Here is a 21,644-nt window from a genome sequence, read left to right on the forward strand (position 1 = left end):
TTCATAAAATTTAACTGTGTTTACTTTTTTTGTAAATATTGTTTATCTTTTTTGTTCCTTTGGGTTTTTTTTTTTAGACCTGATCAGAAATTTAATGAACATATTAAGGATGATAAAGGTGAAGACTTTCAGAAACGATACATTCTCAAGAGAGATAACTCTAGCTTTGACAAAGATGATAACCAGGTAACCTAGAACTATTAGAGCATTTTTTTTTTTTCATCAAACCGCCAATCCCAGGGTTTGTGACAACATCAACACCAGTCCAGATGAGGAAGTCTAACACTTCTGCACCTTCCCCCAGCTCCTCGGGGCGGGGGGCAGGGAGCTGTAAATATATTTTTTATTCTCTGCCCAAATTACTTTGGGATGTGTCACTATTTCACTCTAACCTACACCAACCCACTGTATCTCACTTCCTATTCAAAGCTCCATGCAGTCGTGGTGTTTGGACAAACAGACTGTAGAATTATACTGTTTAGAAAATATAGATCCTGCACCAAATAGACATCTCTTCCCTTGGTCTCACATGGAAGTTGAAGTTTTAAAACACAGTCAGTTTCAACCTTTAGAGCGTTTTATAAGTGCAGGATAATATCAGTAGCTCATTTTTCTAGGATCTATTTTTATTTTTTCTTCAGATGAGAATACGATTGAAAGATGACAGAAGAAGCAAATCTATAGAAGAAAGAGAAGAAGAGTACCAGAGAGCTAGAGATCGAATATTTTCCCAAGATGTATGTATTAAATTATATTCAAGTCTTTATATTAGAATTTATGCTAATTGCTTTGAGGGGTCTTACTTGCACTTTAATCAATTGATCACATTTATTTTTAACCATGTTTGTTACATATAAAGTCACCTTTTAGAAATATTGAGGTCTGTCTTATTCATGTTAATTTAATAGTTTACAAAGTATGACATTGTAACAGTTATATAAAACTTGGAAAAAGAGACAACAAGGATTATTGAAAAAATATTGGATGAAGTATATAGATTTTGTGATTTATTTTTTTGCTTCCATACTTCTGACACATTTGAGATTTTTAGAACATTGGTCAGTGCCTACAAAATCATATACTCTAAACCCTACTTATTAGTGGACTTTTGAGAAATAACTTATTCTTCTTTTAAAATAAAGCTAATTGATTTTTTAGATTAATATTTATTTTCTACTTCATAAGTAATTAAATAAGAAATCTTTTAAATGTCTAGATATTTTATGGATATATGCCAAAAGAGAATCAGATTGCTTTTACCAACATTTGTCAAGCACCTGTTCTTTGCAATACTAGGTACTATTTAAGGGTATTTGAATGTATTTAATGTGAGTTACACTGCCACAAACAGATCATCAGTTAAGGATTTATGACATTCATTCAACAAATGTAATAGCACCTACATATAGTAGGTGCCATGCAGGGCACTGGAGAATATGTCTGTGGACAGTTAAAATAATCTATCCCTTCATAGCAACCCTATGTGCAGATAGTGCCATTGTTTCTCTTTTACACACAGATAAGGGAACTGAGGCTCTAGGAGGCTAACTAGCCCAAGGTTACATGCCTAGAAAATGGCGGAATTGGGATTTAAACCCAGGTTTACTGACCTCAGAGCCTAAACTAGACCAATTTCTCTCTCTAGTTTATAGGATATATAAGGCCTCTGCCTTTGATAAAGATATAGACATGGGGGGATAATAGGGAACCCAGGAGAGAAACATTGCAAAGTATGGGAAACAGCAATGAAGCACCACAGAGTTGAGTTCTAAGTAAAGGAACAGTGTTTGCAGAGGGTTTGCTGTGAAGAACTCAGTACATGTGAAGAATTGAAAGATTCCGAGTTAGCTGGATTATAACCTGGGTTGTAGAAGAAGTGAGGGTAGTTTAGAATGGAGTTGTAAGTGGGCCCACTTAAGTGAAAGCCAGTTAAGGTGGTTGGACGTTTGGCTAGACCAGGGTTCAGAAAACCTTTTCTGTAAAAGGGCCAGATCATGAATATTTTAGATTTTTCAAGCTATTCAGTCTATCTCAGCTTCTCAGTTCTGCCATATAGAGTTAAAAGTAGACCTAGACAATATGGCTGTGTTCCAGTAAAACTTATCTGTAAAAACAGGTGTCTTGCCATGTTTGCTGAACCCTGTTCTAGAGTATTGGGGCACCATCAAGGAAGGAATAGGTGCAGTCAGACTGACATTTTAGAGAAAGGGCTCTGGCTTCTGTTGTATAAAAATGGATAAAAGGGGTAAAAACCGGTAGCTGGAAAACTAGTTAAAAGAGTCATGAAATATCCAAACAAAAACGCTGGTGGCCTGGTGTTGGTTAATAGCACTAGAGGAGTTTGACAGTAAGTTCCATTAAGGCATATCTGCTTGTTGAATGCTGTATCCACAGCCAAAATACCAGTGAACAAATATTTGTTGACCAGTCTGCAGACTGGTGAATACTTTGATTATATGATCCTAAAAATGGCCTTACTTGTTTAGAAGAGAATATTTGAATTTTGGATTAATTTGGACCACAAAAACAAATGGCTTCAAAAAGTACATCTGTTAGAAGTAAACATAGTATCTCCAAACCAAAAAAAAATTCTATTATCATTTATTTGTGTTCCCTTATCACCATTTTGAATTTTTTTGAAGGGGGGTGTGCTTTTTAAAAATATTGTACATGTCCATTGATTTTTGTTATCATCATTGGTTTACACACAGCATTATGTAGTTGATAAAAGCTCAACTTTTTGTATCTATTCTTTCTTTCTAGTCCCTGTGTTCCCAAGAGAATTATATTATTGACAAAAGGTGAGGGGAAATTTGTTGATGTTTGTTTCAGTAATTGTGTGACTAATACTAATAAAAATTGAAATGTCTTATTGAAATGCCAACAGAATCCAAGATGAGGATGGTAGTGGTACCCAGCAAAGACGCCAGATATTTAGGTATTGAAAGCACATTTTCAATACAGTTTTGGAAAATCGAAACATTTTTTTTTCTTCTTTCTTTTTTCCCCAATTAGCTTTTCAAAGTTTTATTTCTAAATTACAGAGTTAATAAAGATGCTTCAGGGAGATCAACAAATAGTCATCAAAGCAGCACTGAGAATGAGCTGAAGTACTCGGAACCTCGACCCTGGAGCAGCACAGATTCAGATAGCTCTCTCCGAAACTTAAAGCCTGCTGTAACCAAAGCCAGCAGCTTCAGTGGAATTTCAGTGCTAACAAGAGGTGATAGTTCTGGAAGCAACAAAAGCATAGGCAGGCTTTCAAAAACAGGTATAAGTTTCTACCTAGAATTGTGCAATCAAAACATTAGTTTTCCTAATTTTCATGTCTTAGCTCTTTATTTAATATATGACTTCTAGTTATCCTAAAGTGTAAAATTCCTACAGTAGTGTAGGATCCAAAGTACTTAAGGGATAAGGAATATGTAGTTTGACCATTAGGATTCATTCACTGTCCTGGAGACACATTTACAAATATCACTTAAAATAAAAATGTTAATAAAATTTTTAACTTTTATTTTATGTGATATAAATGTAGTAATCAGGTTGGTTCAGTGAAATTTCATTTCTTATTTGAATCCCCAAAGATGATAGGAAATTCTTAATTGCTTAGTTATAGCTGGAAGGCATGGTTTCTAACCTTAGGAGTATTTAACATTGATTGCATTTCCCAGCTAATACTGTTGATTATTGATTGCATTCTTCATGATAAAGTCCTTCGTTTGCCGTTGAAAAAATGAGTAGAATTGCTGAAAAGTTCTTGAGGAATTTAAAAACCACAGAAAAATGTTATGATATAATTATTATAAATGCCTGGAAATATAAACAACATATTCATTCTCCTAGAGTCTTTGTTTAAATACATTGGTTCATAACATGTTTTCTCTCTTTATTTTCACTGACTGGCTTCAATGCTGAAGAAGCACAAGTCTCTTTTAGGATCCTTGCAGATCTTTATTTTTATCCCAAAATAGCCATAAAAGTCAGCAGATATGGCTCTCTCTCCTTAGCCTATTTGGTTTAGCCTAGACATATGGTTTTGTGCAGATAAGAATTGAGGCTAAAGATGTATATTTGAAGGTGACAGTATTTTTTAACGCTTTAAATGTCAAGGTTTATGAATTCACTTGTTACCTTTTTTACTTACCATTGTAGGTTCTGAAAATGTAGTGTGTATGATAGGATATTGTTAATGATAGGTAAAATTTTTTGAATACAAGAAATATGCATTTATCTGAAAAATGGCCACTAGGTTATTAACATAACAAGAAAAAACTACTGATGTATCATGAGAAAATCCTTAAACATATTGCTGAATTTAAACATTTTAAGAACATTTACGACTTATTTATAATCTGTTTTATATTTAGAGATGAAAAGAAATATATCCTTTTAATAGGAAAAAGTGACTTTTTTTCAATGCTATCATTCTTGTCAGTAGTCATTTTGGCACAACTTAAAATAGAAGTTATTATTCCTTGGACAGCAGTTTATATAGTGTATCACATTTGTTTATTTCACTCATTAAAGATTAATTCTCCATTCCAGAGTCAACTCTGTTATTCAGAAGCTAAATAACCATATGCATTATCTAAATCTTCCTCACTTTGTCTTATTGTCCACCTTTAGCCATTATGCTGAAAATCTGTGGCAATTTCCCTCAATGTGTAATAAAAAATAAAGTAAATCGCAGGCATGAAAGCAGTTAAAAACTAAATAAAAATTAATTTATTAAGTGCAGTGAGAAATAATTTTAAGTTGATGCTGATATAAGTACATAAAATATTTTTCATGTTATCATGCCCCCTGATATGATTTAAAAACTTGGAAGTTGACTTTACAGTATAAGAAGATGCAGAAATGAAATTCTGCAGTGAAACTTGTCAATTGTTTCTCTTAATAGAGAATTTATCATTTCTGTTATTTCCTACACTACTCTTAATCTCTCTGTGTTCTTATAGATAAGGGGTTTCTGATGTAAGAGGTTTTGGGCATTTGGATATGCTAAATTCTTTTTCCTGGGGGAAAATTGTAATCTGTATATTCCTAGGTGTTAATCTAAAAGGTAAAACGTACATAACTTTGTTCTTTTGGGAATGTGGGTAATGTGCTTTCTTGGTGGCTGTCTGTGGCTGATACTATTATAAACTTGCTTAAGTTGCATGCTTTGGCTATGACTTCTCTGACAACTTATGTGATCAGTTTGCTGATTATACTTGTTCATGGTGGGGAGGGGAAGCAATATTGCAAAGTAAGTGAAAAACAGCCAATGCTTTTATGTGGTAACTGCATGTTATGCAATGTGAATTTTATTGTTATATTTTTAAAAGCTGCGTTTTTATATAAGGTTTAAAAAATCCATTTTTCATTACTCCTCCCCTAGGTTCTGAGTCTTCTGGTAGTGTAGGGTCATCTACGGGCTCTCTTTCTCACATCCAGCAGCCTCTTCCAGGTGCAGCTCTCAGCCAGTCTTCTCATGGCACACCTGTCGTCTATCCAACTGTCAGCACTCATAGTTCTCTTTCCTTTGATGGTGGCCTAAATGGGCAAGTGGCATCTCCTAGCACTAGCTTCTTTTTGCTTCCCTTGGAAGCGGCAGGCATACCACCTGGCAGTATTCTGATCAACCCACAAACAGGTTGGTATCCAGAAAAAGGTGTTTATTTCCATTCAGAAATCAGGATTTATCTAAAAATTGAAGGATACTTATTAAATGTATTGTGTATATGTGTATTGTTAGATTTTTATTTTTCATGAATAATTAGCATTTTCCTTAGAATTTTAGCGAAAACATGCTAGAAAATGTTAAAGACTTATCTACATCTGAAATTATTTTCCCCATTGTGTATCTATGATGATTTCTTCTAGGCTAAACAATGGCCTAACTATGATTAAAGAATAACTTATTTCCTATAAATGAGATAGCTACTTTGAAAGAGCTTTATTTGATACAACAATTTTATTCTGGGGAAAAATTTAGGAAGAAGGAGAAAGTAAGGAGTTCTTATTTGTTATATAATGAAGGGGGAAAACTATTACCAATTGCCCTTCTGAATATAGTGATTGTTTTCTACTGAGGAAAAACCAAAGGACATCTTATTATTACTAAAAGAAAATGGGTAATAATTGTGAATTAATATTGAGAACACATTCTTGTTCTTGACAATTAGCTAATAACTTACATTTATTGAGCGTACACTGTGTGCCATGTACTGTGTTAGGTGCTTTAAATACATTATTTATTTACAACCCAGTTAGGTTGGTGAAATCCCCATTTTATAGATTAGGAAACCAACTGCAGCCATAATAGGTTTCACTGTGTTGATGGGCAAAATAGGGAATTGGCATTATAAAGAAAATATGATCTTTTAAAAGATCACCATAATTCTTGGCCTCTATCCAAAATAACATAGTCCAGTCATTTGGTAAGATAATGAAAACAATCCAGGATCTTTTGATAATTTTCCTTGGCTGATGTGAACACATCATAAGGGCAGACGTTGGGTGAGATAGATACAGATCGAGAGTATCAAGGTTCTGAGTATCCCTGGAATTTTCCTTTTGTTTCTAGTATAGAAAAACCACAGTGTGGAACATATTACCTTCAGGTTTCATTTGCATGTCTTTTTCAAGATAAAGTACTGAAATATTTGTTTCTATTCTAAGAATTGAATTATCATAACTTATTTTTCAGAAATTAATTCTTTTTTGCTTAATGACATTTAACTTCTTATCCTTCAGGTCTATTGTATTACTATTCCTTTTCTCTTACAGCAAGATATAAGATTATTTAATATTTTACTATTATATTTTCTACTATTTCCTTCAAAATGCATTTGTTGATATTTTAATAACATGAAAGATTCTGTTGGGTAGAAAGTGATAGAGAAGTTCATCAGACCTGAATTTGAATTTTTAAATGAATCTAAAAGTGATCTCTTTGGCTTTTTAGACAGTGTTACAACACTTCTAGCTTTTTTCAGACAGCCCTTAAGTTTTTTTAAAAACTCCTTCTACCCAAATCTGCTCTACCTTTTTTTAAATTCAAAATTAATTAATAATCAAAAATATTCAGCATGACTGCTTATTGTTTGATTATTGTTTTGACTGGGTATTTGGTTTTTGTTATCTGTAGTCATTATGTAATCATCAGAAACTAATTGATAGTAATAATTTTACTTTGGAGGATCTTTCCTACTTGATTGCAATGGAATAGTTTGGTCTTCCCTCTCAAATATTGTTTATATCATGTCATAAGTTTCCTCAAAAAAAAAAAAAAAAAAAAATCTGGAGAAGGGTTTACCATAGAAGAAAAACTACTTAAGAAGCCATTATTCAGTCAAATTTCTCTATGTTCTTCTGTATTCTTCCCATTCTAAATTGGTGTCCTAGTCCAATAGGCAGTTTTTTTCATGTAGTCCTTTTCTTCCTCTCTCTTTTTCTTTATTAATATCCTAAAATATAGTAAGGAAAAGTACTAATCTTTGAATCTATTTATATCTACATTGAAAAAAGTCTAGAAGAAGATAACCTAAAATATTGACTAACATTATGGGGAATTTATTTTCTTTTTGATCTGTATTTGTGCATTGTTTTCCTACAATAAAAATGTTACTTTTTATAGTAAGAAAATACTGTTGAGACTATATGTATATAGAGTAAAATTTATTATACTTAGTTACTTAAAATAGCCTTCTTTTTTTCCCAATAATTAGTTAGTAAAGAACAAATCCTCAGAATCAATACTGAAGTTCTCTTGAGTTTTTTCTCTCATCTATGAACAATGCTGGAATTAAAAATAAATTATTTACAAATTCACAAAGTTGAAGGTGTAAAAGCAGGACCCTGCCATCAAGTTCATAATTTGAAGTTCGAAGCTGTCAGTTATTTTAATTTCCATTCAGTTTTAATGTTATTTACATAAATGCAATGTGGTCTACAAATTAGATATTTTCTACTACCTAATAAAGAATAATAATTTTCCATTACCTCAAGGTCGAGTGTTTTCTCTTTAAACTAAAATTTGCTACAGCCCTGCAGGACCATAATCTTATAACTGAATCCCTTGGGCAAAAAGAATTCAGAGTCTCTAGGATTTTAGGCAAATGCAAATCTTAAGTTTTCAGAGCCTTGGGGATTTTGGAACTGTAGATAAGGAATTGTGGATGAAGGGTTGTAGATGTTCTATAAACTGTTAGTAGAACAACATATTTTCTTTTCACTCTCTATTGTAAATTATATTTTCCTCCTTTTTAAATTTTTCAGGCCAGCCCTTCATAAACCCAGATGGGAGTCCAGTTGTGTACAATCCTCCTATGACTCAGCAACCAGTTAGAACCCAAGTGCCTGGACCTCCACAACCACCTCTGCCACCCCCACCACCTCAACAACAAGCAGCTAATCACATTTTCTCACAGGTGCACATATCCACGATTACATAATGCTAAGTTCACCTGCCTTTGCATATTTGGGACTAATATCACTAATTATAATTAAGATAGCCCACGTAAGTATCTCTTAGAACTTTTATATTCTGCCACCAGTGACTTTCCAGTCACTACTCATAAGAAAAGAGAATGCCTTCAAAGGCTTTTCGGCTAATATATACTGAATATATATTGGAAACAAGGGAGTTTTTGGTCTCATGAGCCTATCTGGTGAGTATTTTATCCCTGTTTCACAATAGCAAGAAATACAGGAGAAAAGCAATTAAAGTAGAAATAAGATTGTTCATTCACCACCCCAATCCCCCACCGCTTTCCCACCTAGTCAACAGAGTGAACTGTTTTAAGATTCAACAGATCAAGCAATTAGAGGAAACAGAATGGGTTGCTCAGGTTCTACCAGGTATTCGCCACCCCATGTACACTTTGAAAGGTAAAGACAAAGTAGGGTGAGAGAATTTCCAGAAGTGCTCTTAATAATACCTTTAATTTGTGTCAACATTTAGGGTTTATACATACGTTTTCACTTTTAGTCTTTTTCCCAAGAAAGTTGTTATCCATCTTTGAAGAACTTGGTTATAACCTGAGTAAAAGTAAAACTCTTTTACTTTCATTCTAACTTTTATAAGGTATGTAACATCAAAAACAACTGAGTACAGTTGGTACACTCCTTTTATTTCTCCAGTAAGGTTCTCTAAATATTGTACTGGTGAGAACATGCACAGTAATTTCTTATGATGTGTATATAGTAATAAACTTATACTGGAGAAATTTCATTAGTTTTCCTCACAAATTATATCATCTGTGTTGCATGAGTGAAAGATGTATGAGCAGTTTGATAAAGTTGTCATGTATTGTGAAAGTCATGAGACGAATTATATCTCTGGCATTTAAGACCCCTATTACAGTGGAAGGCAGTTTATTTAAAGTAGAAAGACTTGAAGGTTTTTGATGCACTTATAAGACAGTGCAAATGAGGTCATATATGTAGAGGAGATTGCCTGAAACTATTTCCAGAGAGTCCCATATACCCTTTCTCAACACCATTTGATTATATATACTGAGGTACACCTTAGACTACATAAAAGGCCTTCCTTGGCCGCCTCTGCCATGGCTTCCTCTTAATTTTCTGCTGTCATGCAGTTTTCTTTGCAGTGCTGTGTATTTGTTTATCTGTTTGACCCGGAGCTTTATTGGACTGGTTTTCATTTGGTTTCATTTTTATTAAACTTGGTGGAAATAATGATAGCCTGGCAACTTTTAAAAGTTCTGAGGATTGATTTATGGATGTATATTTTAGATAGGTTGATTGAAAGAATTTCATCTGATTTAGCTATAAGAAACAATCCTAAATGAAGGTGTAAGCTAGTTAGTTTGAAAACAGATGCCTTAATGAACTATAATTTGAAGTCTTGGGGTATGCGTCAAACTCCATGACTGCTTTTCCTGATGTTTTGGGTGTTTCCGATAAATGCAATGAACGTATTATGCTCCATAACTATCTTTTGCACACTCTGAGGTATTCATCCATAAAATTTCAAATAGCCAAACAAAATAAATAATGCTACGATTTGCAAAGCCTTCAGATGAGCTATGTTTTGAGGCAAGTCACAACTGAGATAGGTCAAGGAAGTGCCAGGGCTTTTTCTTTTCTAAGTGGTGTCAGAATCTCACTTTCATCAGTCTTCTAGCCCACAGTTGCTTATTACCATTTGACACTCTGGGATACATTAATTCTTACCCTTGGTGCTAATGGTACTCATTTCTTTTATCCCCCAGTAGACTAAAGCTTTTGTTTCATCTGCCAATTACACAGTAGGTTGAGTTTTCTGGAAGAAAGTTGTCTTAATGGTTTTCTGACTTAACACATCAAGTAGGCTGTACTTACGAGTACTAAAGCTACTGCACTTCGTTTAGTGTGGCACATGCTGTCATCCCTTAGGAAGCTTGCTTATTTCTATTTTTGAAGTTTGTGAGGAACCAAAGGCCACTCTACAGATTATTCATCTTTTATTTTTTAGCTTTTACTTTAATTCTCATTTTTTGCTGGATTCTAGGCTAATCTAAGCTTTTCATTTTTGAGCAACCGTTGTGTTGTTTTGGCAGTAAAAGTACATCTTATCATTATACATCTTATTTTGCATAAGGAGTTCTCTTTATTTAGATTATTCCCTGACCAATCACTCAGTGAGTTTATTTTGCACTTTAAAAGCCTTTTCTTTGGAGATATTCAGAGCGAGATTAATGAGTATACATTTTAACCAAAAGTAATAGTTTTTGTCAGATAAGATTACCTGGGTTCCTCCACTGCTTGCTTATCTGGCTGTCAACAAGTCATTCAACACTCCTCAGCCTGAAATGCAGTATTCCAGTAGTAGCCAAAAATTTCAAGTAACTAGTTTCTTGGCTTTTAACATGTACTCTTATAATAAAAATGTTGAGTTACACGGAAAATGTGTTCATCTTTTCATCTTCCTTACATAAAAGAGGTGTTCATGTTTGTGTATGTGCATACGTGCCTGTATGTATATATGTGGTATCCTTTAAGCTGTTATTCTTAATGGTACCCACAGTACATTTTTCTTAAAAAATTGCTAAAATTTATGAACTTTGGTCCCAAAAGAATATTTAGTTGTGCCTTATTAAACGAAAAGGGTAATTGGCATCGACATTGTATAATCTGTTACTGCCTTATTACCACAAGAATTAATGAACTAGTTTTATTATTTAGTGTTATAGCTAAATTGGCAGCCCCATCATAAAATGAAGAAGTAAGGATAAGGAATTTTACTGAGTTAACCCAGAGGTCTTAGATAAATAATAGGATTTGAAAAGCCTAAATTCCCTGTTTCAATTCTGTGATAAAGAAGTATTTTTATTTCAAAAAAAAAAAACCATTATCCTTCTAATTATGTGATAAATTTAGACATGCATATGTTTTGAAGAGTTTTACTATGTAGAGTTTCTTCATTTAGTATTTTTATTGTCTCTTATATTGTTATATTTAAGATGGCTTTATAAATGTAGTTTAACCAGTTGCCAAAAAGAAAAAAAAAAAGTATAATTTCCACTTTATGCAATTCTCATTTTATTCTAACATTAACATTGTTTGCCAGCCTGTTATTCTTCAGCCTGTTCGGCCTCTGCAGTCCTCTTCACAGCCTGTTCAGTACTCTACAGCCCCTTACCCATCCCCGCTCCTGCCAGTCTCACCCACCCAGCAATACACCGTGGTACTATATCTCTATTCACCTCCTGCGTTGTTTCTGTGGGCAAATGTGTGATGAATGCTCATGAATGTAATTATGTAATATGATTTTTTCTGTGACTTTTAAAGTTAGGGGTACATATTTACAGAAAAATATTTCTAACAGGTATTTGAATTCAATTAATTTATTCTGCCCTACAAAATATTTGTCACATTGGGTTATTGTAGTAATTGTTTGAATCCTAACCTTTTCCTGCTTTTACCTAATGAAATAATCTTCAGGTTGCCTATTATAGCCCTAAGATGTGTTAACAACTTCTCTTAACAAGAACATTACAGGTTCTGTGCAATCTGGGATGTCAGCTTTCACCTGGGTTTAAGCTTTCTATTCTCTCCACAACACCTTGGTCCAGTAGACCCAATACCAATTATTAGGGTGAATTGGAGGTTAACGCTGCATAGGACTTCGTCTTAAGTCTGTTTCCAAAGAACTCTAGATATTTAATCTGTGCCTATAAAGTAAGGGTACCTCTTTTAATACAAAGTATGCCCCCAAGTTATACCTCTCAGTAAGATGCTACCACTGCCACATATTAGCTGTTTGACCTCTGCAGTTATGTTAGTACATTAAACAACAATGTAGAGAACCTCCTGCATAGTGCCCAGCACGAAGTAACTATTCAAAAATGTTACCTTTCCATAAAATGAGTCTCCTTAAAAATCTATATGCTTTTCCCAGTGATGCTGTTATTATTCACACTGAATGGCCATCACATTTTGAAACTGCTTTCCATATCAGATTACAAGCTTTTTTAGAAGCATTTTGTTTTATTGGGAGTGTTTTTGTTTTGAACTGAGGGCAGCCTTCTTCACTTAGCCTTGGCTCTGAATGATTTTCAGAAATCACTTCCAGTCTGAAAAAGTGAAGTTTATAAGCATTGAGAAGGTTAATAATAACATCCAAAAAAGAATAGCAAATTAGATGTAAAAATGTTTTGAAAAATGGCACATCACTGGAATAAGAAAATGACTTTTTTCCAAAGTGACTCTGACAGTGTTGTGTAGATGTGGTACCTCTTTTAGAAATATTTGGCTGTATTACTTTGTAATTATACCTAGGAGGTTTGTTTTTCCTTTAGAGCCATTTATCAATCAGGCTAGGGTACTAGAATATATCAGAGTCACCATTCGGGAAGAGTGAAACCATGTATTTTCATCATTAAATTAGGTCCCCCTTTTCAGTCTCTTCTCCATAGTCTTGATATACTTTGTAAAAATCAGCAGACTATGGAAATTATAGTCACCTTTGATCTGACAGCTTAATTGCTGCAGTTTTGTAAGTCACCTTTTTTCACACTTGACGTCTTAAAATCTGGTATATATATTGTTGCCATCTGTGGCTCCTTGGGAGTAGGGGAATTCCATTTTAACCTCTTATTGTCATTTTAGTAATTTTTCTAGACCAGTAAGAGCTGTTAAATGCAATCATCTTTATGCTGTTGAGTTAGAGAAACATTTGTCAGACAGCATGTAAATTATAATCCCCATCTTAGTTGGATACCACTGGCTGCTCACCAAGTAGCAAAAGCAATAGGAAACTGTCATTTAAATTACATTTTTCCAACATCTGACTCCAGGAACAGACTGAAAAACACTAGGGAAGAATAGAATTTATGGCCAGATTATTTGGGGAAGATTAGAGAGAGGACAGGGTAGGTGGATTTTGTACATTTTATTTAATTTCTGCAAGTAATTTAGATCTTATGCAAAGATGCATAAGCCTGACTCTTCTAGGAAGGAAGTATTTAAAATAAAGAGTAATTAGTAACTTATTTATTACCTGGTCTTTGAAGTCCTTTCAGAAAATGCTAACTGTATAATATAAAAATGCTCAATTTCACTTACACATCCTGCTGGCATACTGTGCCTTTAATCTTCATTTACAAAAATACATTTTTCATTTTCTTTTTAATGTGAAATGTTGTGTACCCTACTCTTCTGCATGTTATACATTTTTATTAGATATAGTTTAAAAATAATTTGTAATGACAGCATTATAATTTTTTTCTTATCTTCATTTTTATTTTCTTGAAATTGTTCTATTAAAGCATGTCTGTTGTAAATACATACAATGAATGTACTACTGCAGTTTGTTCTCAAATATGTGAAGTATTTCTCTTTGATTGGTTTGGCCTATGTTTAGAAGGCTCTCTGATTTCTGACCTTTCCCTTTTTTAACAGGACAACCTTGGATCTCAGTTTAGCCACATGACTCTTGCCCGCCAGCCGTCTGCTGATGGCTCTGACCCTCATGCCACCATGTTCCAGTCCACTGTTGTTCTTCAGTCCCCACAGCAGTCTGGTTATATCATGGCAGCAGCCCCCCTGCCACATCCTCCACTGCCCCCGCCCCCTCCTCCTCCCCCCCTCCCACCTGGGCAGCCCATCCCCACCGCTGGTTATCCTGCCTCCAGTCATCCCATCAGCCAGGCCATGCTCCAGCCGCAGGGGTACATTCAGCAGCCCTCACCACAGGTACATCACCTTTTCATCCTTTCTCTCTTGAGGGAGGCTCTCATTTTAGATTGGTTTTAATTTCAGAAAGCTTGTTTTTCAATTCACATAGAAAATTGTTGAGTGTGTAAACCAAACATGTAGTCATCTTCCCTCCTCTGGAGATTTTCAGGCATATCCTAACAACCACGTATCAGGTAAACACTTCAGTTGGGTAAGGTTAAACTGTGTAACATTTTTAGTTTCTTTCTGATTCTGAGAGTTGTTTGTTCAGATTAGCTGAAGGGAAACAAAATAGGGAGGGTAAAGCACTATGAAAATAAAATGTTGCATTGTAAGAAGAAATCAAAAAATTGAAGAGTTATTCATACTACTCCTATATGATGTGTGTGTATGTCTGTACAAATCAATTTGATTGAGATAAAATTTACTTATAATAAAATGCACCTATTTGAAAATGAATTTCAATGAAATTTTGACAGTTATATGTAGGTATGTTACTACCACCCCATCAAAATAATAGAACATTTTTATCATGCCCAAAAGCTGCCTTTGGGAAAACAGTTTAGCAGTTTCTCAAAAAGTTAAACATAGAATTACCATATGACCTGGCAAGTCTCTTCCCAAAAGAATGGAAAACAGGGATTTTTACAGGTACTTGTACACAAATGTTAATAGAAGCATTATTAGCAGTAACTGAATAATAGGTCTATTCATCTGTCTGTCAACAGATGAATAAACAAAATGTGGTATGTACATACTATGGAATATTACTCAGCCATAAAAAGGAATGAAGTTTGATACATACTACAACACAGAAGAACTTTAAATTCATTATGTTGAAGAAAATAAGCCAGACACCAAAGGACAAATATCATATGATTCAAATATTAGTTATCAATATTCAAATATTGATTGTCAAATAGCTAGAATAAGAAAATTCATAGAATCAGAAACCATACTACAAGTTACCAGGAGCTGGGGTGAGATAGGGAATGTGGAGTTAATGCTTAATTGGTTCAGAATTTCTGTTGGGGTGATGAAAAAAGCATTGGTAATGGATGGTGGTGATGGTAGCACAACGTTGTGAATATAATTAATACCACTGAATTGTACTCTTAGCAGTGGAAACGGAAAATTTTGTTATTTATGTTGCTGTAATGATTTTTAAAAAAAAGAAGAAAAGGAAAAGGCTCCCTTGTGTCTCTTTGCTGTCAGTTGCCCCTACCCCTAACCCCAGGCAACCATTGATCTGCTTTATGTCCCTAAAAATTACTTTTGTCTTTTCTAAAATTTTGTGTAAATGTAATCATATAGCATGTACTCTCCTGTGTCTGGTTTCTTTCACATAGCGTACAACTTTTGAGATTCATCTGTTGTTGCATTCATCCATAATTTATTCTGTTTTATTGCTGAGTAGTATTCCATTGTGTGTATATAACACAATACGCTTATCTGTTTACTTCTTGTTGGGTGTTCAATTTGTCGGCAGTTTTTTAGTATTGCAAATAAAAGTTCCATGAACATTTGAGTACAGGTTTTTGTATAGGCATATGATTTCATTTCGCTTGGTTAAATACCCATGAATGAGCTTGCTGGGTCAGATGGTAAGTTTATGTTTGATTTTATAGGAAACTTATCGAAGTGTTTTAATAAGTGGCTTCAGCCTTGGTAGCAAGGGATTAAAAATGCCTACTTTACCAAATGGGGAAAAAGAAGGGTAAAAAAAATAAGGTTACAGTGAGTAAGAGATCCCAAATAGAGTTGAGAGGCTATCCTGGAGGTTTATCTTATGCAAGCTCCAGCTAGATATCTCAAATGACTACAGCATGCCATGCCCTTACCAAAAGTAGTCCCGAAATACCTAGATCCCTACCTGAGATTCTATGAAAGATGCTCTCACTAAGCTTTCTCTCTCAGAAACTTAAATCCACCAGAGTATTCCTATGCCAGACAAGTCCCAAAACCCAGAGGCAACAGGCTCTTTAAGAACAACAGTCAGATGCAGCCCCCTTCCCCGTACTGTCAACATCCCCTTTCAATATGAACAAGTTAGGGTTGTCACTGCCTAGACACCCCTGAAGATCAAGAAAGAGATTAAGTGAGAGAAAGGGGTAGCAACAGACAAGGTAAGATTTAACAAAGCATTATGAAACTTTATTTAAATATATATATATATATATTTTGGATTCTAGAGTATTAGAATAGCTAGAAGGAAATAACTGAAATGGTGAAACTGTAACCTATAACATTCTTTGGAATTTGCTCTATAGCTATTAGTTTACCTTTCTGTACTTACCCTATATTTCATAATGAAAGAACTGAAACTGTAGAACTGTAAACCATAACAGTTTTTGAAATTACCTATATAACTGCTTATATGTTGAAAGTTAACACCTTTCTGTATGTATGTTATATTTTTAAATAATAGAAATAACTGAAATTATGAACTGTAACCCATAACAGTCTTCAAAATTTGCTTTCTAACTACTTGTTAAATTGTACTTTGAAAGTTATCACTGTTACATATATACATTAAAGTTCACAATTTTAAAAAATGCATTAAAAGAAGTGGTTTCAACACTGCATTCTCACTAGCAGTGTATGAAAGTTACAGTTCTACATCGTTGTCAACAGTTGATAATATCAGTCTTTTACATTTTAGCCATTCTAATAGGTGCATAGTCGCATCTCGTATCATTTCCTAAGTGACTGTGAGAATGTTTTCATGTACTTTTTGGTCATTTGTATATCTTCTTTTGTGAAGTGTCTTTTCAGATCTGTTTTTTTAAACTGGGTTATTAAACTCCTTATTGATTTTTAAGAGTTTGTTATGTGGTCTGGATACAGGTTCTTTATCAGTATGTGTATTGCATATATTTTATTCCCATCTGTAGCTGGATCATTCATTCATTTTCTTAATGGTGTCTTTCAAAAAACAAATGTTTTGTGGTTTTGTTTTCTTTAACTCCTATTTATCAGTTTTTTGTCTTTTATGGCTGGTGCTTTTTGTGCCCTATCTGAAATCATTTCTAACACAAAATTACAAAGATGATTTCAGTTGTTTTCTTTTAGAAATTCATGTGTGAGGTAAGAGTCAAGGTTCCATTTTTTTTTTTTTTTCCTAAATAGATACCCAGTTAGTCCAGCCTCATATGTTGGGGGATAGGAAAAGGGGTGGGGAGGGGGATTGTCCTTTCTCTGCTTAATTACCTTGCAGCTTGGTTGAAGAAAAGAACTTGGTCAAAAGTGAATTGACCATATACATTGATCTTTTCTGGATTCTCTTCTATTACACTGATCAATATGTCTATTCTTACATCACTTCCACATTGTCTTGATTACTGTAGCCTTATAGTAAGTCCTAAATTCATGCAGTGAAAGTTCCCCAACTTCCTTCTTTTTTTTCAAAATTGTTTGCTCTATTCTTGGTCTTTCGCATTTTCACATAAATTTTAGATTTAGCCTTTCAGTAGTTCTGAAAATACTAAAGAATACCTAGGTCCTTAACTGAGACTCTATAAAAATTTCACTCACTAAGTTTACTTTTCAGAAACTCAAATCCTCTAGAGTGTTCCTATGCCAGAAAAGTCCCAAAACCCAGAGGCAACAGCCTCTTCAAGAACATCAACCTGATGCATCCCCCTTCCCCTAATGTCAATACCCCGTTTCAATATGAACAAGTTAGGGTAGTCACTGCCCAGATATCCCTAAAGACTGAAACAGTGATCAAACGAGAGAGAGGGATAGCAACAGACAAGATAGGATGTAACAAAGGATTACAAATACTGAATCTTTATATAAATTTTTTTTTTTGGAGATGCTAGGGTACTAGAATAGCTAGAAGGAAATAACTGACATGGTGGAACTGTAATCTGTAACATTCTTTGAAATTTCCTTTATAGCTTCCTGTTAAATTGTAGTTTGAAAGTTACCACCTTTCTGTATGTATGTTATATTTCACAATGAGGAAATAACTGACATGGTGGAACTGTAACCCATAACATTCTTTGAAATTTGCTAACTACTTGTTAAATCGTACTTTGAAAGTTATCACTTTTCTGTATACATGTTATATTTCACAATAAAATTGTAAAAAAAAAAAATTTAACTCTTCCCATGCAGAAACATGTTATCTCTCTCCAGTTATTTAGATCTTCCTTAATTTTTCTCAACAGTATTTTTTAGTTTCCATTTTACAGGTGTTCCACATACTTCTTAAATTTATCTCTAATTTGTGCTTTTAGATGCTATTATATAGGGGATTATTTTTAAGTTTCATTTTCTTTTTGTTTGTAGTTAATATGTAGAAATCATTGATTTTTGTATATTGATCTTATATCCTGTGAACATTCTAAATTCAGTTATTAATTCTAGTTGTCTTTTTGTAGACTGCTTAGGATTTTCTACATGCAAAGTCATTTCTGCATTCATGATCCTTTCCAAATCTGTATGCCATTTATTTCTTTTTCTTGCCTTTTTGCACTAGCCATGACCTCCAGTACAATGCTGAATAGAAGTTTTGAAACTAAACATTCTTGTCTTTTATCCAATCTTAAGGGGAAAACACTATTAAGTGCGATGTTTGTCATTTATGCCCTGTTCCTACCTTGCAGTCAGTCTTTACTGTGAATGGATATTGACTTTGTGAAATGTTTTTTCTGCACCTACTGAGGTGATCATGTGATTTTTCTCCTTTATTCTTTTAATTATGTGTATTACATTGACTGCCTTTTGAACAATAAACTAACATTGCATTCCTGGAACAGACACCATTTGGTCATGATATAGTACTTTTCCTATAAATTTCTGGATTTGATTTGCCTTTATTAAGAATTTTTACATCTGTGTTCGTACAGGAATCTGGTCTATAGTTTGTAGTTGTCTGGTTTTAGTGTCTGGCTGGTACTGGTTTCAAAATGAGTTCTTCCATCCTTTATTGTCTAAAGGAATTTGTGTAGAATTGATGTTATTACTTCTTATTTGCTAGAATTCACCAAGAAGCTATCTGGGCCTGGAGTTTTTTTAGGGGATTGGAGGAAAAGTTTGTAATTCATTTTTTTAATTCATTTTATTGAGATATATTCACATACCATGCAGTCATACAAAACAAAGCGTACATTTAATTGTTCACAGTATCGTTACATAGTTGTGCATTCATCACCAAAATCAATCCCTGACACCTTCACTACCACACACACAAAAATAACAAGAAGAATAATTAAAGTGAAAAAGAGCAGTTAAAGTAAAAAAGAACACCGGGTGCCTTTGTTTGTTTGTTTGTTTGTTTGTTTGTTTGTTTCCTTCCCCCATTTTTCTACTCATCCATCCATAAACTAGACAAAGGGGTGTGTGGTGCATATGGCTTTCCCAGTCACATTGTCACCCCTCATAAGCTACATTTTTATACAATTGTCTTCAAGATTCATGGGTTCTGGGTTGTAGTTTGATAGTTTCAGGTATTTACTGCTAGCTATTCCAATTCATTAGAACCTGAAAAGCGTTGTCTATATTGTGCGTAAGAGTGCCCACCAGAGTGACCTCTCGGCTCCTTTTGGAATCTCTCTGCCACTGAAGCTTGTTTCATTTCCTTTCATGTCCCCGCTTTGGTCAAGAAGATGTTCTCCATCCCACGATGCAGGGTCTAGATTCCTCCCCAGAAGTCATATTCCACGTTGCCAAGGAGATTCACTGCCCTGGGTGTCAGATCCCACGTAGTGAGGAGGGCAGTGATTTCACCTGCCAAGTTGGCTTAGCTAGAGAGAGAGGGCCACATCTGAGCAACAAAGAGGCATTTGGGAGGAGGCTCTTAGGCACAATTATAGGGAGGCCTAGCCTCTCCTTTGCAGCAACAGTCTTCCCAAGGGCAAGTCCTGTGGTAGAGGGCTCAGCCCATCAAACCACCAGTCCCCTATGTCTGACTACATCAGCAGCCATTGAGGTGGGGAAACCCAACACCCCTGCATTCTTCACCAGCTTGGAGGAAAGGTTTTTAAATTACAAATATGGATTCAATTTCCTTGATAGAGGGCTATTTCTCTTTCCTATTTTCATATCAGATTTGGCAGTTTGTGTCTTTCAAGGAATTTGTCCGTTTCATCTAAGCTGTTGAATGTATGGGCAATAAAGTTTTTAATATCTTCTTATTATACTTTTAATATCTTCAGGATCTGTAGTGGTATTGACTCTTCAGTTTCTGGTATTATTATTCTTTGTCTTCACTGTTTTCCTTTATCAGTTCAGCTAGAGATTTATCAATTTTATTGATCTTAGAGAACTAACTTATAGTTTCATTAACTTTCTCTATTATTTCATTTTCTATTTCAGTGACTTCTGCTTTTATCATTACTATTTTCTGTTTAACTTAATTTTGATTTGTTCCTTTGTTTCTAGCTTATTGAGGTAGGAGCATAGGTCATTGATATATATATATTTTTTCTTTTCTAATATATGTTTTTACGCTCAAAATTTCCCTCTAGATACCATTTTAGCTACAGTCCACAAATTCGAATGTGTTATGTTTTTGTTATCATTTAATTCAAAATATTATCTAACTTTTTCTGACTTCTTTTTTGAACCATGGTTATTTAGAAGTGCGTTTTTTAATTTCCAATTATCTGGGGATTTTCTAGATACCATATCTTTACTATTTCTGTTTTAGTTTGTGTGGTTGAAGAATTAAGATTTCAGTGTTTTGGAATCTGTTGATTGTTGGTTTATTATCTAGCATGCAGTCTTTCCTTAGGGAATGTTCTACTTAAATTTGTATTCTATTGTTTTTGTATTTAGTATTCAAATGTCAGTTGGATCAAAGTGGTTGATAGCGTCCTTCACATCTTCTGCAATCTTATGGGTTGAATTCTGCCCCACAAAAAGACATATTCAAGTCCTAACCTGTGGTCCTGTGAATATGATTTTATTTAGAAATAGATTTTTGAAGATGTTATTAGTTAAGATGAGGCCAAACTAGATTGGGGTGGGTCCTAATCCAATTTTAACTGGTGTCCTTGTAAGAATAGGAAAATTGGACACAGAACACAGACATACACAGGGGGAAATGCCATGTGACAACAGAAGATTGAAGCCCAAGAATTACTGGCCACCACTGGAAGCTAAGAGAGAAGCTGGAACAGATTCTTCCATACTGATTTCAGAGGGAGCATGGCCTTTCTCAATCTTGAATTTGGAATTCAAACCTCCAGAACTGTGAAACAGTGAATTTCTGTTGTTTTTATCCATCCAATTTGTAGTATTTTGTTATAGCAGAGTTGGGAAAATAAGACAGTTTTTGGTACCAGGAAGTGGGGTTCTGCTCTAACAAATACCTAAAAATGTGCAGGTGGCTTTGGAATTGGGTAATGGGTAGAAGCTGGAAGAATTTTGAGGTGCTTAATAGAAAAAGTCTATATTATCTTGAAGAATGTTGGTAGAAACATGGATGTTAAACATGCTTCTGGTGAGGGCATAGAAGGAAATGA

At 34.3% G+C, this 21,644-nt stretch overlaps 1 protein-coding gene across 10 annotated transcripts in view; it reads left to right on the plus strand.

Annotated features, from left to right (window-relative positions):
• The window catches only part of R3HDM1 (R3H domain containing 1), a 205,252-nt gene that overhangs the window by 117,589 nt on the left and 66,019 nt on the right, over positions 1-21,644 (plus strand). For 7 of the 10 annotated variants that reach the window (XM_037848731.1, XM_037848729.1, XM_037848727.1 and 4 more), the window contains 9 exons: positions 78-186; positions 642-737; positions 2,764-2,801; positions 2,888-2,938; positions 3,045-3,271; positions 5,384-5,638; positions 8,266-8,417; positions 11,561-11,677; positions 13,894-14,187. In XM_037848731.1, the coding sequence (XP_037704659.1) occupies positions 78-186; positions 642-737; positions 2,764-2,801; positions 2,888-2,938; positions 3,045-3,271; positions 5,384-5,638; positions 8,266-8,417; positions 11,561-11,677; positions 13,894-14,187 (1,339 nt within the window). The remainder of the gene's footprint in view (positions 1-77; positions 187-641; positions 738-2,763; positions 2,802-2,887; positions 2,939-3,044; positions 3,272-5,383; positions 5,639-8,265; positions 8,418-11,560; positions 11,678-13,893; positions 14,188-21,644) is intronic. The other 3 variants (XM_037848734.1, XM_037848736.1, XM_037848732.1) reach the window with 2 other exon arrangements.

The sequence above is a fragment of the Choloepus didactylus genome, chromosome 9 (assembly GCF_015220235.1).
Source record: "Choloepus didactylus isolate mChoDid1 chromosome 9, mChoDid1.pri, whole genome shotgun sequence".
NCBI classification, from domain to species: Eukaryota; Metazoa; Chordata; class Mammalia; order Pilosa; family Megalonychidae; genus Choloepus; species Choloepus didactylus.